The sequence below is a fragment of the Pristis pectinata genome, chromosome 26, assembly GCF_009764475.1.
Source record: "Pristis pectinata isolate sPriPec2 chromosome 26, sPriPec2.1.pri, whole genome shotgun sequence".
Lineage (NCBI taxonomy): Eukaryota > Metazoa > Chordata > Chondrichthyes > Rhinopristiformes > Pristidae > Pristis > Pristis pectinata.
The window spans coordinates 21,132,640-21,148,221 of record NC_067430.1 but is presented as its reverse complement, the minus strand read 5'-3'; the positions used below and the strand labels follow the sequence as shown (position 1 = coordinate 21,148,221).

Sequence of the window (15,582 nt, the reverse complement as noted above, 5' to 3'; positions counted from 1 at the left end):
TTCCACACAACACATCACTTAACTCATGCATGGCCCCACTAACGTATAGTATGTATTCACCAATATACCAGTACTCAGAAGTTTATTTATTAAAGATCCTGCCCAGCCCACTTGCACCAGAAACTGAGGATTTACAATTATTTTTCAAAGCTGACCTGACCTGAATCCAGCACATAGTTAAGTCCCAACAGATCTGAGTCAGGTAGCCAGGCTCCAATTAGCTTTGTTTCTCTGTGTAGCAGTGGAATTAAAATTACATAACTATTAGGAGCAGGAGAGGGCTACTGTCAACCCCTCAAACCTCCACCATTCAACAGGACAGTGGCTGGTCTGATTGTAACCTCAACTCTGTACTTCTGACACCCCCCCCCCCCCCCCAGTAACTTTTCACCATGGCCCCTTCTGTTAAAGCAATCATTATTTTAACATGGTGATGTTTGGATGACTTAACAGAGCCATAAACTAAGTATATATTTACAAAGGGCAGCATAGATGCCTCATAAACGCATAATATTCAACTCAAAAATAAAAATGCTAGTATTTTTTATATCTATGCCTATTAACGTACATTTTCCACTTGTAGCTAGATTGAATTGGTGCCATGTTGTTAGGGTTTAAGTGCTTGATTTGATGTTCATATTTACAGAATCAAAACCTTGTCATAACAGTCCATGCTTTTAGCATGCGGCACTGGATGGAGTCAAATGCGCATTGCATTTAAACTGAAGAGTGATGACAATTTCAGCCAAGGGCCTTTTGAAAATATTGCAGAGTTAATCCAAAATCTGAACTTATAACTTTGAACACTGAGGATTTGATAGCGTTTTCTGTAACCTTGTTGTTATTTTTGTTAATGCTTTTTCAAGAACATAGTATTTCTTTTGTTCCGATGGCTCTCTTCCTCTCCGAGGTGGGGGCTCCTCCTGGACAAGGGTTATGCTGACCAGCGTTAGCCTCTCACATATCTCGACTAGAAGGCCGTTACCAACTAAGTAGTAAGTGAGATCTTCATTTGGCACCATGCTGCCACTACAGATCAGTAGGCAAAGCAGCAAATGCAAGGGAGCCACTGGATCGGTAGGTCTTGTATCGTGTCCCTTCCCTGACCTGTTTCCTCCTCCTCCAATCAATTAGCTCCTCCCTCATCCTGCCCCACTTGTAAATGATGACTACTAGCAGGCTAGTATCTCTGCCTTCAGTTGTGAGGTGTTCATAATGTACTGAGCAGCTGTAACTCATCTGCCTGAGTTCTTGCTCAGCATCGCACCTTCAAATACTTAATGGTCCTAGATCACTATCTGGACTCGAACCTAAAATGCAATAAGGTCAATCTTTTTTCTGGGCTTTTCTGCCCTTTGAATCAATCACCTCCTGTATTTTCCCAGTTGTCAGGAAGAAGCAGACGCTCTGCTCCAGTTTAATCTGACCCACTTTCCCAGCTTAAATTGAAAGATAAATCGCAACCTAAACCTTTGATATTGTGGGTGCAATGTTGTCAGACCAGTGGATGGATATTTGGTGGTGGAGGGCACAGGGGGTAATACAATAAAGTTCACAGCAGGGTGGAGCAGTTATAAAAGATTGTCTATTTTGTTCAGCGTTTACAGCCCCAATGGAAGGAGATGAGTGCAAAAGACGCAGATCTCTGAGAGGGGCAGGCCAAAAGTTTGGTAACTCCTGAATGGGCCATGGTGTACAAGACCACTCCTGACATCACCACTGCACATTTCAAGCTGAAGGTGACAGAATAATTTTTCAGGTGCTATAATCCTCCAGAAGTTTTACTTCTCCCTAGCCAGGAATTCTGAAGCCAATTATAGTGCCTTCAACAATCATCCCACCCACCCTGGCTGAGATTTGTTAACCCTGTACCAAATCCAGGGTCATATCTGGCTGTCCCTGCTGTACACTGTGATGCCCTTACACGGGGAGCCATTTGAAAGTATATCAATGCAAATATAATGTAAGATGTCTGTCAACTCTCCCTGGTTCCTACACACACTGCATTTTCAAACTATTTTAACTTTTCTGACTTGGCATTTGTTTACACGTCTGTTTTTAGGATGGTTTACTAATGGGTTTACGATCTGTGCTTAAAAACCTTTGAGACAACATAGTGAAGATCAGAACACATCATTGTACAAAAAAAAGCATCAAACCAGTTCTGGATTTTAATCATTAAAAGTATTTGGAATGCTGGGCAGTTATGCTTGTTTTTGTAAAGGGGTTTGGAGTTTTAGACCAGTTGAATTCCTGAATTAGCAGGGATTTGCAGGCATTATTATCCTGACTGCATTGTAGTAACCACAGTGCTCATCAATGGCACTGTTTTTCCTTTTGATTTTTAAAACTTTGCCCAGATGCAAACATGTCATCACATCAAAGATGACATTATTGTACAGGCCGCTTGTTTACAGACTTTGAACGGTGTCTTGCAGGGCAGAACTCCGAATGACAGTGGCGCATTTAAGCCTAAGCCAGTCAACTTTTCATTGTGAAAACTGTGGATTGAACTTTAACCCGGGCAAAAGCATTCTAAAGAGGAATAGAGAATGTTTTAATGTTGATGGGATGCTGGGGGTCTGAGAAATCCTGGAGAGGATCACGATGACTGGGTGTGGCAGGGAAAGAGGAGAGCTATTCAGATATGAGAAGGGAGAATCCAGTGCTGCTTGAAAACCAGGCAGTTTGTCTTATTTTCTTCTTGGACAGTTACTTCTGCTGAGTAGGTTTTCCTCCAACTTTGAGCTGCATATCGGAGAAAGAAAAAGAGTGGGCCACTAACCTTGCAATGCACGGGTCACTGATTCTGCCAGAGACCCTTGGTTGTTCCTCTGCACTATAATAATAGCCTTTATCCGGGGTCAGATTTAGCTCAGCGGACTCACACAACAAATCCTTTCATCTGAAAGCATTTTTAGAAATGCCACTTACAAAGCAACTCTAAGACAATGCCTGCCAATGAACTGCTCTAATGTAGAAATGCAATGGTCTCTGGTTTTTGAGCTGATGGAACTTATTCTGATGAGTTGCTGCTCAAGTGGAGTACTGAGATAGGATGAGTGTTTTAATTGTTCGGTGCACAGAGCTCTCTGTTTTCCGACTTCTCCTGAGCCACAGAACAATCCCATCTCAAAGAAATCTGATTGGTTAGTCATCAATTCAATCGATTTTAGTTAAGGAGGAAATGTCTTTGTTGAAGGATGTTTTATGTACAATATGTTTACTTGCCAAACACCAACACCATCATGCAGTTTGCTCTATTACATTGCAAAGTGCCTTTGCGAGGTTTGTTAGTGACAAACATTTCCCCCAAGCTGTGTCCTCCCTGTAATATAGATAATGCTTCATTGATTTCTCCATTATTCATTTTTCTTTCAGTGGGAGTTGTTCAGAGCACGAATTGCTATGCTAGAAAGAGTTGATTGGCCATTTGTGATTACTGAATATCCTGAACAGCTTCCCAGTAGGATAGGGGTATGTGTGTGATACCAATCCAAAATTTCACAACATTCCAAACTTAGCTGTTTTCATTGAAACCAGCTGTAATCTGCTCTTATATCTTCAGAAATGTAGGTGCATTTCTTTTATATTTGAACCCCATGATTTTGCCAACTAAAATCAGACTTCAGGCGTACTCAGATTAGCATCAACTCAAACTGTTGATGCTTTGCTTAAACTGAGTTTTGCTCAGTAACTCTCTATACCCGAAATTCCTGGCAGTTATTGTGTAAATAATAATGAAACAAGTGTGGTGTGGCCTGTGTATGAAGAATGCGCACAAACTACAATGCCTTTATATTTATTTGGACAAACAAACACTTAAATTTCTGCAATAAGTTGTCTTTGTTTAGCAAGGCCTTTCAGCATCTTGATTGACGAAAGGAGATGGGGCAAAGCCAGTTAGTCATTGGTGCTTGGTCTTGGTGAGAGAGGTGAGAGAGGAGAGAGAGGACTTACAGCAAAGTGTCTCACTTTTTCAAAAGGTTCATTCACCAGGTGGAGCACATTCTGCTTCCTCGCTTGCCTGCTGGGATTAGGCTGGGCTCTCTGGTGGCTGCCCCTGATGGAGCAGGGTTCTGCCGGCTGTCGGTGGGAATGCTGAATTTCCCGAGGCCTTGCGTGACCTTGTCATTGTGTCGAAACTCTGGCCTTCCACAGCTCTTGATTTGGGAGGGTGTGGAGTTTGGCCTCTGGCAGATGATCTTGAGCACCCAGCATTGTCTGTGGGCTGGTTCTCTTGTTGGGTCTCATATGACTCAAAAGGTTTCTCCAGTGGTAGTGAATGCAATCAGCCTGCAGAGTGTAAATGTGAGCGTTGCAACAAACCATGGCATCGTTACTGGTTTGGGACTAATAATCTTGAGCAATGTTTGTTTAGATCCTATCAAGGCATGTTGAGAATTTGAATTCTGTTTTTTTCAATAAAAGCCCAAAATGAGAAGGTAGTGTCAGTAAAAGTGATTGTTAATCTGTCAAATTGTCAGAAACCCCATCTGTTTCACTCGTGTCCTTCAGGGAAGGAAACTTATTGTCTGGCCTGAGTAATGTTCCCATCCCCTCCCCCCTCATTGCTTTTAACTGCCCTCCCAGTGAGTCTATCAAGCCACCACTTTCTCAGGACATTTAGTAATGTGCATCAATAATTACATCCCAAAAACTATTACAAAGATAGCACACCGCAAGCTTTTGCTGAAAAAACACCGGCTGATTCTTAATAGTTTCAAGGATCCATATTTAAAATGTGTGTTTTTGTTCCGTCGTGTCTGATTAACATTTAGTTATTAAATGAGGCTGGAATTCCAGATGAATTCTATTAATCAGTATCTGAATTCTTTTCAAAATATCTTCGGAAATGTTGCTCTGTCCCACAAAGGGTTACTGATTTGCAGAATACAAGATTTTTGGCTCACTGCGTCTGTTTCACACTTGACCCACAGAAGAGGCCGTGTTCTAGCAGTTTTTCCAGCATTCACTGCGAGCCTAAAATTGATGTCTTGTCCGAACAAAATGTTCTGTGTGCTGACAGAAAAATAACAGCCTCCCTTTGGCATTGTCACCTGTTGTGGTTTCAGTGTTGGAACCCCCAACTGAGAGGTTTTCAGAAATGGAGGGGCATTTGCCAAATACCTAACTGGTGCTATCATCACTGCTGTTCCAGACACAGTCCTGTTGTTGATCAAATCTTTGCAGGCTGGGGGCTCTGCATTGCATCAGGGTAATTTACATGCCATGTCTTGCAATTCACAGGGTAGACAAAGCATTATTTGGCAATTGACCCAACGTTATAGTACAGCTGCAGGCTCTGAAATTTGGTGACAAGTTGACTTTCAGAGGGAAGAACACGTTTTGCTGCTTTGAAGGAGCGGAGAGGCTTCGCCGCCCCCCACCCCCCCCGCTCCCCCACCCCCCCCCCCAGCCCCCTCACATCCATGTTTATTCCAGTATGTTTGACTTGATTACACAATTCTTTTGCTGTTTTTCAGAAACTGCCAAACAGATTAATTTTGTGTTTTTGCACTTTGTTGCAAATTGAACAGCAAGAATTGTAGCTCTATCTGAAAATGCTCTACCTGACAAGTTATTTGTTGTGACTCCTGGGCCTTGTTAGCATGAAGGAGCAGCACAAAAGTCAACAAAATATTTCTTTTGATTTAACCCTTTAAATACTAAGCGTTATTTGCACAGTTAGCATGCAATGTAGAAAACACCCTCCTTTATTTCTGATGCATAGCACAATGGAGCACTGGTACTGGATTTGTCTCACCACCCAGGTTCTCCTGGTTGCACACAGAGGTCTGACTGAGCTGATAACCATCCAGACCCAGGCAGCATCTGGAACACAGAGTAGGTCTCACACAGCTACCATCCAGAACACCCTTCGGCAAAGTGAGGCAGGGTGTCACCTTCTGTAAGAACGAGCTACAAATTCCCTGATGTGCAGAGACATATAAAAAAAACTACTAAAATTGCGGTGATTTAAAAATTTGTTTGAAAAATAAATAAAATTAATTAAGGACACATTGAAATGCTAAGAACATTTTTTAAAACTTCTTTTAAGTTATCTTTTTCCTCTTAATCTTCAGGCCTGGATTCTCCATTCAGATGAATGAGATCTTTGCTCCGATTGGCATAGAATCAGGGAAGTGGACTCCCCAGTGTAATGTTGGGAATCCCAATAAGGCAGGTCTGCAGTTTTGGGCTCCACGTGGAGTCCAGTGACGGAGTGAAGCCTCACTCTGCAGCAGGACCATGCGAGTCTGGGACTGGCTTAAGTGGGAGAGGTTGAACATCAGTGGTTCCCTCCATTCCAGCCCAGTGCCTGAACTTTGAAGGCCTATTCCATTGAGTTTCCTTACAGCCATACATAGGGAGTTAGCAATAAAATCAGAAAATGCTGATGAAAGATCTTGAAACAGTAGCTCTTTTCCTGTGTCCAAGAATGGCATCTGACCCGCTGAGTGTTTCCAGCATTTTCTATTTTTATTTCATGTTTTATTTCACATTTTGAGTGGGATTTTACTTCTGTTGATTTGTAACTTATAAGGACCAGAGGGCACAATCTTAGAATTAGAGGGTACAGGTTTAAAACAGAGATGAGGAGAAATTTCTTTAGCCAGAGGGTGGTGAATTTGTGGAATTCCTTGCCACGTACAGCAGTGGAGGCCAGATCATTGGAGGCGTTTAAGGAAGAGATAGCTAGATATCTAAATAGTCGGGGTATCAAGGGATATGGGGATAAGGCCGGAAATTGGGGTTAGAATAGTGTGTGTCCCCACCCCCCCCCCCAATTTCTCATTTCTTTTTTCCCCTTTTCTTTGGAGCAGACTCAATGGGCCGAATGGCCTACTTCTGCTCCCTTGTCTTGTGATCTTGTGAACTGCTATGCATGTTTACCAGTGGATGTCACTGGAACAAATTATGACATAATATCGTCTTTACTTTCTGTACCCCAGGGGTATTACCCTGAATTGCAATCCCCCAGTGTTGTCCCAGTCAAAATCGGTTGGCCTGGAAACTACTTACTGAATGGACCTTTAGGAAAGTTCTTCTTTTCCTAATCTTTCTCTCACATTAACAATTTGCCTCATTGCCTCAAATAAAAGGCAATTCACATTTTGAGAACATTTTATTGTTTTTTTGAGGCATAGCTGTCAGTGAAGTGCTTATCCCGGCCTGCCTTTGAAGGTGACTGCCTTCTGAACCACCTTTCTGGTGAAGGTGCTCCCCGGTGCTGTTGGGAAGGAAGTTCCAGGAATTAAACCCATTGACAATGAAGGAACATCGATATCCAAGTGAGGAAGACACGAAACTTAGAGAGGAACCTGCAGAACGTGTTCCCATGTGCCTGCTGTGCTAATCTTCCTTGGTGCTAAAGATAATGGATTTGCTTTCAGAGTAGTCTAGTTGAGTAACTTCAGAGCATTTTGTAGATGGTGCACACAGCAGCCAGGATGTGTTGGTAGTAAGGGGAATGAATGTTGAGGGTGGCGTATAGCATACCAGTCAAGCAGGGTGCTTTGTCTTGGATGGTGTCAACCTTCTTGGTCATCGTGTCTATTCCAACATGATAATAGTTATCATCTTCTACCGTCAGAGCAGATTTTCATTATTCCACGTTTATAGATTCTCTTAAAACTTCTGCTTTGCAAGTATCACTTTGGAAATTCAGCCTCTCCAGTTTGGTTCAGTATTCATCCATGTATTTAGATCTTGCAAAAGTTATAGTCACACTCCTCAAAGAAATTTTAAAAGTTTTATTAGTCTAGTTTTGAGTGTCCCTGATCAAATTAACTTTTTCTGTTCAGTGTATTTGCATTGTATACCATCAAAAAGGATCCTAACTTTATTCTTTTTTGTTTGCCTTCTGTTTAGGTCCCCTTTGACCAAACAGTGTTTAAAAAGTTCAAGAAAGATGAAACTACTTCAGAGCATCCAACTACAAGTGAGAAGGAGAAACAGCCTGAATGGTGGAGGTCCTTTTCCTCTCCTTCTGGGACTAAGGTACGTCATTCAGTAATAAGTCAAACAAATAACTTCTTTAGAAAGAGGGAGGGAGGAAAATGTGAGTGGTTTTTGCCCGTATTACAAGAAATGGATTTAGCATTGGGGCTGCAATGAAGTCTGTAATACAGATTGAGGTTAAGCAGAATTGAAGGGGGAACTGGCAGCTGGATAGTTGACACACACGCTCCAACTGAGAGGAAAGCATGTGGCAACAGTCTGAGGAAGGAGGAGGTTCTTAATAGGGGAAACACTGTGGAGTAAGTTTATTTTAGTAATTAGATGAAGTTCTGTTAACTTTTGACAAGTGTGTATTCTAGACTTCCATTGATCAAGTTCTGTCAAGTCTGCTTTTCCTTCAGAAACATTATGCAAAGGAAACTCCCCTGCCCTCTGGGGCTCCCTAAACAAATGAACCTCTAATCTAATCCAATCCAAGTTTCCATGAGAACCGAGAGGCCCAGATCAGAGTTGGCTGATTTCGGCCATGGCATTGCCAAGTGCACTACAGCTGGCATCTATGCTTCTGGAATAGGGAGATGAAAACCTGTCCAAGATTCTGGTCACAATCTGGTCACTGCTGTTGAAGGGGTGTTTATTTGTGTTTGCACATGTATAAGTGTGCATGGGCGACAAGACTCTTGTATTTGGCTGTAGTGTCCAGCATGGTCAAATATCAATGGTCAAATGTGAATACTGGCTACTAAGGAATGTGTGTCCATTAACTGGCCATTAAGGTCTGTCAGAACCTCTGAAGCAGCTTCTCAACCGTGTCACCTTTAAAAACATGAAGACACAGAGAGAAAGGAGGAAGAGAGAAAAGGCTAAGAAGGGAAACAAGTTGGTGAAAAGTTAATGCAGAATGATTGCAAGGAAAATTGTGTGGAATGAAGAAGGATGAAAAAAATAATAATTTTCTTTGTCTAGAATGTTCTAAGTAGCAGTTGTGTACATTCTCAGCAAAGACTCTCCGCCTTCAGACCCTGGTCACCAGCCACTTCAACAATTGAAAAAGAAACTCTGACTCACCACCCTGCACTGTCCCGGGACAGGTACAGTATCCGATTGTGCTCAAAGTGAAGTATAGTGTGGTTAAGAGTAAAATTCTTAAGAACAAAATCAGAAACTTTTTTATGGATGTTAGCAAACTCTTAAGTGAGTGTGACAACTTGTTTGTAAGTTTCTTTAAATAACAAAGAAGTGAAGTACGTTCTGTGTGGAGAATGAAACCATGATATTTTCATTTGAAATTAGCTGTTTGTGAGCCCCTCTGTTTGAGGGGCGGGGGTCAGAGGACCAATTAGAAGGCAGCTTCCGTATAATTTGAACACATTGTCACTCCAACCCTAGACCCTGAGAAAGGTTGTTAATGTTGTTTGTGTTTTGGTTCGTGGCTTTTAATTCTCTCTTGGCTCAACTCTCAGTCATTCTATGGCATTCCTGACCAGCAAATGGGTGCACCCCTTGTAGACGAGCTCATCTGAAGCTCTTGCAGCTTTAAGGTTGGAATTCTGAGCTCTAATAATACAAAAAGATAGATAACCAAATTTGTATTGGGGAAGGTAAGATTTCACTGTATCTTGAGGGTGGGTATATATTCTCTCAGTTCTGAATAGTTCTGTGCTCTCTCCGTAGTTTCTATGCGTACAAAAGTTATGAAAGTTCAGTGGCACCAAACGTTGCTCTAACACCACTGCCCCAGCAGAGGACTGGACGACAGTCACCACTGGCCACTGCAGTCACACAGAACACTGGGACTCCAAATGAAGTTAACAGATCTCGGAAAAGGAGGGTAACTGCGGAATCAGAGCTTGAACAGGAAACAGCTGCTCCCCTTGCTGCCACGTTTCCTTCTGAAGACAAAGATTCAGATGCTGAAGTGGAAGTTGAGAGCAGAGAAGGATGTAAGTTTAATTCACACACAGCTTATAAACTAACTCCTCACCACCACCCCCCGCCCCCCGCCCCAAACTCTTCTCCATATTGAGAAGCCTGATGAATGGACTACTTCCAGACCTCTGTCAGCACAGCACTTGAGTCAGAGGTGATTGGTTGACATGCTTTACTTCCAGTCTGTCCTTCTCCAGACATACCAACTCACGAAAGCTCTTATGACAAGTCTTCAGGGTCAAACTCCACAACCTTCCACTCTGCAGGGAAAGTATGTTTGGACTTTAACATGGAGTGTCAGGATGGATAACAACCATGGAGACACAAGAGACTGCAATCTGGAGCAACACACAAAGCACTGGAGGAAGTCAGTGGGTCAGGCAGCATCTATGGAGGAAAATGGACAGTTGATGGTTCAGGTCGAGACCCTTCATCCAGAGTCCAGATGAAGGGTATCGACCTAAAACGTTGACTGTCCATTTCTCCCCATAGATGCTGCCTGACCCACTGAGTTTCTCCAGCGCTTTATGGATAACAACCGTGGCTTATTTCTTTTCGATGTAAAATAACAGTCTATCATTGTCACTGATGAGCTTGGTTTTCTGCCCATATGAAGAATCTGAATTGAAGAGGCTTTTTTAACATAATAATGTGTCACCTTTACATTTGTTACCTGCAAATTATACCTATGAATAAGAGGCAGTTGTACTCTACTGATCCCTTAATGGAATGAAGGTGCCATTTGTACCCTTACTGATATCTGTTAGTAATCTGTTGTTGTGATGGAAGTTTTTTTAAATGACAAAGACAAAGTGGCTTTGATGCAGACGGTTTTCCTTCCTTCCAAGGCAGTATTTAATTTGTGCCACAAGGAGTTCGACAGAGATAAAATTCAACTGTCTTAGAGCCAGCTCATAGTTAAAGTTCACCTGCCCCAATCAAGTGGGCTGATAAGCCCACAAGATAAAGCAAAGACTTTAGAAGTAACATCAGGGGATAATAACGTACATCTAAATCACTTTCCCTGCTAGTTGAGAATCGTGTTAACTCATTTGCCTTCAGCAAGTTGGTACAGTTAATAAAGTAACAGAGATTACAGTGTCCTCTGTGTCCCAAATACCTTTATCCTGCAGTTTAACATCAGAGTCAAAACTTGGAAAGGTGGAAAAGTTATGGCACCTAATCATGCCATTTGACAGCCAATCTGGAGATGGGCTCATTCCACACCTTCCCTTCCAGATTTGTGCTCTGTGACCTGCAATAGCAGATCAACTTTTTGGCATTAGCACCACAAGACTAGGGACAGGCTCTCACTTTAGTCAGCCACCCACCCACTGACGATGTAGTGTATTGACATTGATTGTGTGAAGACTGGACTGGTTCAGCTGTATTACCTCCAGACAGTATCCAGCTTTCCAAATGAAAAGTGACCCCAAAGAAAAAGCAAGTAAGGTAGGATTATCCAGGTATGTGTAGTAATGCAAATGTTTTTCTCCTTCCTACAGTCACATCATCACTGTCTTCACTTTCTTCTCCTTCCTTCACCTCATCTGGTTCATCAGCTAAGGATTTGAGCTCACCTGGGGTCCAAGTTGCATCCAGTGGAACCCACGAGACTTTCGGCCACACAGAGACACACAACGGTGGATTGGAAGTGGAGCTAGAACAGTTAAGACAGGCCTTGGACATTGGGATTGACACCAAGGAGGCCAAGGAGAAATTCTTACATGAAATCATAAAGATGCGAGTAAAGCAAGAGGAAAAACTGAATGCTGCTTTACAAGCCAAGCGCAGTTTGCAGCAGGTAAGGAGAGAGATACTACTTGTAAGATGTCATGAATTAAGAAGTAAAACAAAAATTGTATTTAGTGACAAAACATAGATCAAATTAGCAAATCTACATTGGTGCACCTACATTAACTGATATAAAGAATTAATTATGTCAAGTGCAGATGTGCTGATGATTGTAAATATTAATTTTATATTTTCATGCTCCACCTTGGAAGCTTGGTTTATGGTAGTTCCAAAGTTGTAGCCCTAACGATTAATGAGCAAGGACCGCATTTCTGTGAAGAAGGCAGTGTTAATTATCAGAGCTCCTCAAACATGAATGCCAGCTTGGCTGAAATGTGGAAGGACTGCAGAAGAATGCAGGCCCCTACCTCAGCATTGTGACGTTAATGAGTTACCTGCTGTCATCACAAGTGCACACTCACCACGTACAGACTTGCAACTGGCAAGTATCTCACTTTTCTCCACTCGCCCACCTGTCCACACTAGTCTCCTAGTATATTTGGATGTTGGTAAAATAGGATATTGGCTAAGAATAGCCAGGAGCCTATGTATCTTCACCCGTAAAAAGAGCGCTCCTACCAAATGATGCCTAAAAGACCACTGCAAGCAGACGAAACAACAACTTTCAAAAGGGAATTGGATAAATTCTCTATAGGGAAAAAGATCTGAGGAGCTTTAATGTAAGGGTAGGGGATTGGAACTAATTGGATACCTCTTTTATTGAGCTCAAGCAACAGAGAATATAACCTTATAGTCTGCTGCTTTCTTTCTGCCTTAGCTTGCGTGGTTATCGAGCAGAAGAAATGCCACACTGGCCTGAACCCCCTCAGTGTGGCAACAGCCAAGAACCATAATTGGCAACACTTTAAGTGACGTTCATCTTGTCAATGCATATACTACCTCCAGAGGAACCACAGCATCCATTTATTGATGTGTTCAGTATAGTGAATGGGACCCTCAATTGAAATATTAACATATTGGAACTACGACGACGTGTGATCCCTGAGCACTTGTTTTGGCCAGTCTATCCAGTTCTTGAGTCTGTACTGCTTTGTTTGGGAAATTATATTATCGGAAAGTGAAGGATTTCCTATGGCTACTGGTTGAGGGTGTTGCCTTATATATGTGCCTTTTGTCAGATCATTTCATACGGCTGAGAAGGAAAGTTGGATATTCTGTAAATCAACTTCTTTTAGTCAACGCTGGATGACTTGACAATGAATGGAATAAGGACACCAACTTATTGGGTGAAATACAGCCACTCATTGACCACTGTCATTTCAATCAGAAGGAAATATATTAATTTAGTTAGACTCCTGGCATCTCTCACAAAGAAAACCAAACTCCATAATAGTTAGGATCCAACTTTTCATGGATTTCAAGAACAGGACTGGTTAGGTTGGAAAACTAATCCTAAGCTATTGGTTCACCTGTCACACACAGGCTAAGATAAAGCAGAGAGCAGCACTTATACATCTTGGGTCTCATCCTTAACCACTGCTTTGAGCCTTATTTTCAACATAAAAGCTCTTTTAGATTATATGCCATTCATGGCAGCAAGTTGCAGTGTAATGACTATACTCCAGGCTGTTGCAAAATTGAAAATAGCAAGGAAATTGTCATCTGAATCATGACTGACACATGTGATTCAAATGGGAAGAAGGTATCTTTGTGTCTGTCCTAAGCTTTCAAGATAAGAATTTGCAGAGAAAGATGGGTCACACTAGAAAACCAACCTTACAAAATGCAAAGTGTCTTAATTTTCCACTTAACTGAACTTTCTGCTCTTGGCTTTGTAGGAACTTGAATTTCTCCGTGTTGCCAAGAAAGAGAAACTACGTGAAGCCACAGAGGCCAAGCGCAACTTGCGAAAAGAGATAGAACGTCTTCGCACAGAGAATGAGAAGAAAATGAAAGAGGCAAATGAGTCACGGATAAGGCTAAAACGTGAACTAGAACAAGCAAAACAAATCAGGGTCTGCGACAAAGGCTGTGAGGCTGGGCGTCTGAGGATCAAGTACTCGGCGCAGGTAGTTCTGGTAAAGTGATTGAACTTAGTGATAGACTTAAAGTTACCTAATTTCACACTTTGCTTTGGATTGCAAAAGTACTGCTTCACAGTTGCATCATGTTGTGACTGATAATTTGGGTTATGAGAACAGGAAAGCCACATTCTTAATACTTCTGGAAGGTTACCCAAGATCTGCCGGGCATAGGGTTTCCTGGCTGTGAACATAAAGTACACCAGTCCCTGTTGATTCTCAACTTCTGTTGGCTGTGTCAGGGAGAAGTTTAACATAACTGATCTAACTTTGGGTGTAATGCATCCGGATGGGTGTGGCAGGTAAGGCAGAGTGGAATTGGGTAGTTGAGGGATGAGTTGGGGAAGATAGTATGTAGAATGCAAGACGTGATTTCCTGTGCATTTAAGGTCAAGTAGCCAGGTGGAGGAGGATGGAATTATTCACAGGGTAACATTCTGCATGTCATGATGTGTGGGTAAACTCATTCTCCTCTTCCCAAGCCAGTTCCTTTACAAATGAATACAGTAGAATCCCCAGTTGATGCCTACCACCTGAATACAATTAACACTAATTGATATACATCAATTGGATACAATTAACATGCTTCTTTTGTTTATTTCAATTTTCTGCTCCTTCTACCTCTCACCCACACCCCCTCCCACCACAACCAGCAATGCAGTTGACTAATGCTGAGTTACATTTCCCTGGGGTGATCCAGTGCCGTTGTAAATGGCATTCTTCATGTCTGAACCAGACTGTGAAGTGGAGAAGTTCACTGCTTGTGTGATTCCAGCATAAATTTGGCAATGCAGTCTGAACCCGCAGACGCTGATTCCGAGGCAGGCTTGGTATTTGCATTCATGTGATTATGACAGGCAAGCAGCAAATGGCAACTATCCTTCTCTGTGCCAAGTCTGAGGAATCCTGACCATCCAATCAGTGAGCTGTCATGGCCCAGGATAGGCACCGTGGTGTTCTGGTATGGGGAGAAGGGGTAAAAGTCTTTATTTTCATTTTCAATTTACTAACCAAATTCTGAGTAAAGCCTCATTATCCAGTTTAATATGTCTCTTGCACTGCCGTCTCCATAAGTTCAGTGCCCATCCAGTAGTTTTGAACAGATGCTAGTTATAACCCTGGACTTGTTGTACTGTTCAGTGTATGACGTTGATGCAACATGTTACCTCACCAGGTAACCTTTTAAAAAAAATAATCTGGTGTATTATGTAAGTGCAGTTTCTTATTGAATTTCACTGAACCCATACAGAAACAAGTTGCCTATAACTTGAAAAATACAACATAATAGCAGCCACTGTACTTCAAAACCGGGAATTTCAGAAGTGGACTTAAGTGCACAGCTGCTATAATATTTGCATCTTTAGCACTGATAACTAAGGGCAAGTTTCTACTATGGCGTCCCTTGACAGAACGAGTGGGTTAGTTTGGGTAAGCTTCTACATTAAGGTTTAGATTCAAGATTCAACAATGCTTCTCCACTCCCAAAATTGAGCAGGAAGATTAAGAACAGGGAAAGTATTGCAGATTCAAGACATTAACAATCAAATGAAGGAAAGGGAAATGATGTAGATTTCCGTTCCAACATCATGCAGAGTTGCAGAGAATGACTATGGCAGACTAAACAAAACTGAGTAGGAACTGCTATATGGGTGTTGCCTACAGTACGTTTCTGGTTAAGGGAAATGGCTGACCTGACCTTTCTGCACCAAATAGTTGCAATGTAATAGGAACACAAAGTTTATTCATGTAGGTGAGATATTACAGCTGTTATTGGTGACAGTGTCAATGTTCCTAATGTGACATTTTCACAGGGTTTTAGCGTGTGAATCAATATGTTGTAACGTGTGTTTGT

The 15,582-nt window shown here is 42.0% G+C and overlaps 1 protein-coding gene across 1 annotated transcript in view; it reads left to right on the top strand.

Moving 5' to 3' along the window:
• skia (v-ski avian sarcoma viral oncogene homolog a) overlaps positions 1 to 15,582 on the top strand; it is a 149,854-nt gene that overhangs the window by 126,341 nt on the left and 7,931 nt on the right. Inside the window, exons 2-6 of the mRNA XM_052039393.1 lie at positions 7,876 to 8,004; positions 8,932 to 9,056; positions 9,640 to 9,908; positions 11,400 to 11,698; positions 13,488 to 13,718. Of these exons, the coding sequence (XP_051895353.1) occupies positions 7,876 to 8,004; positions 8,932 to 9,056; positions 9,640 to 9,908; positions 11,400 to 11,698; positions 13,488 to 13,718 (1,053 nt within the window). The remainder of the gene's footprint in view (positions 1 to 7,875; positions 8,005 to 8,931; positions 9,057 to 9,639; positions 9,909 to 11,399; positions 11,699 to 13,487; positions 13,719 to 15,582) is intronic.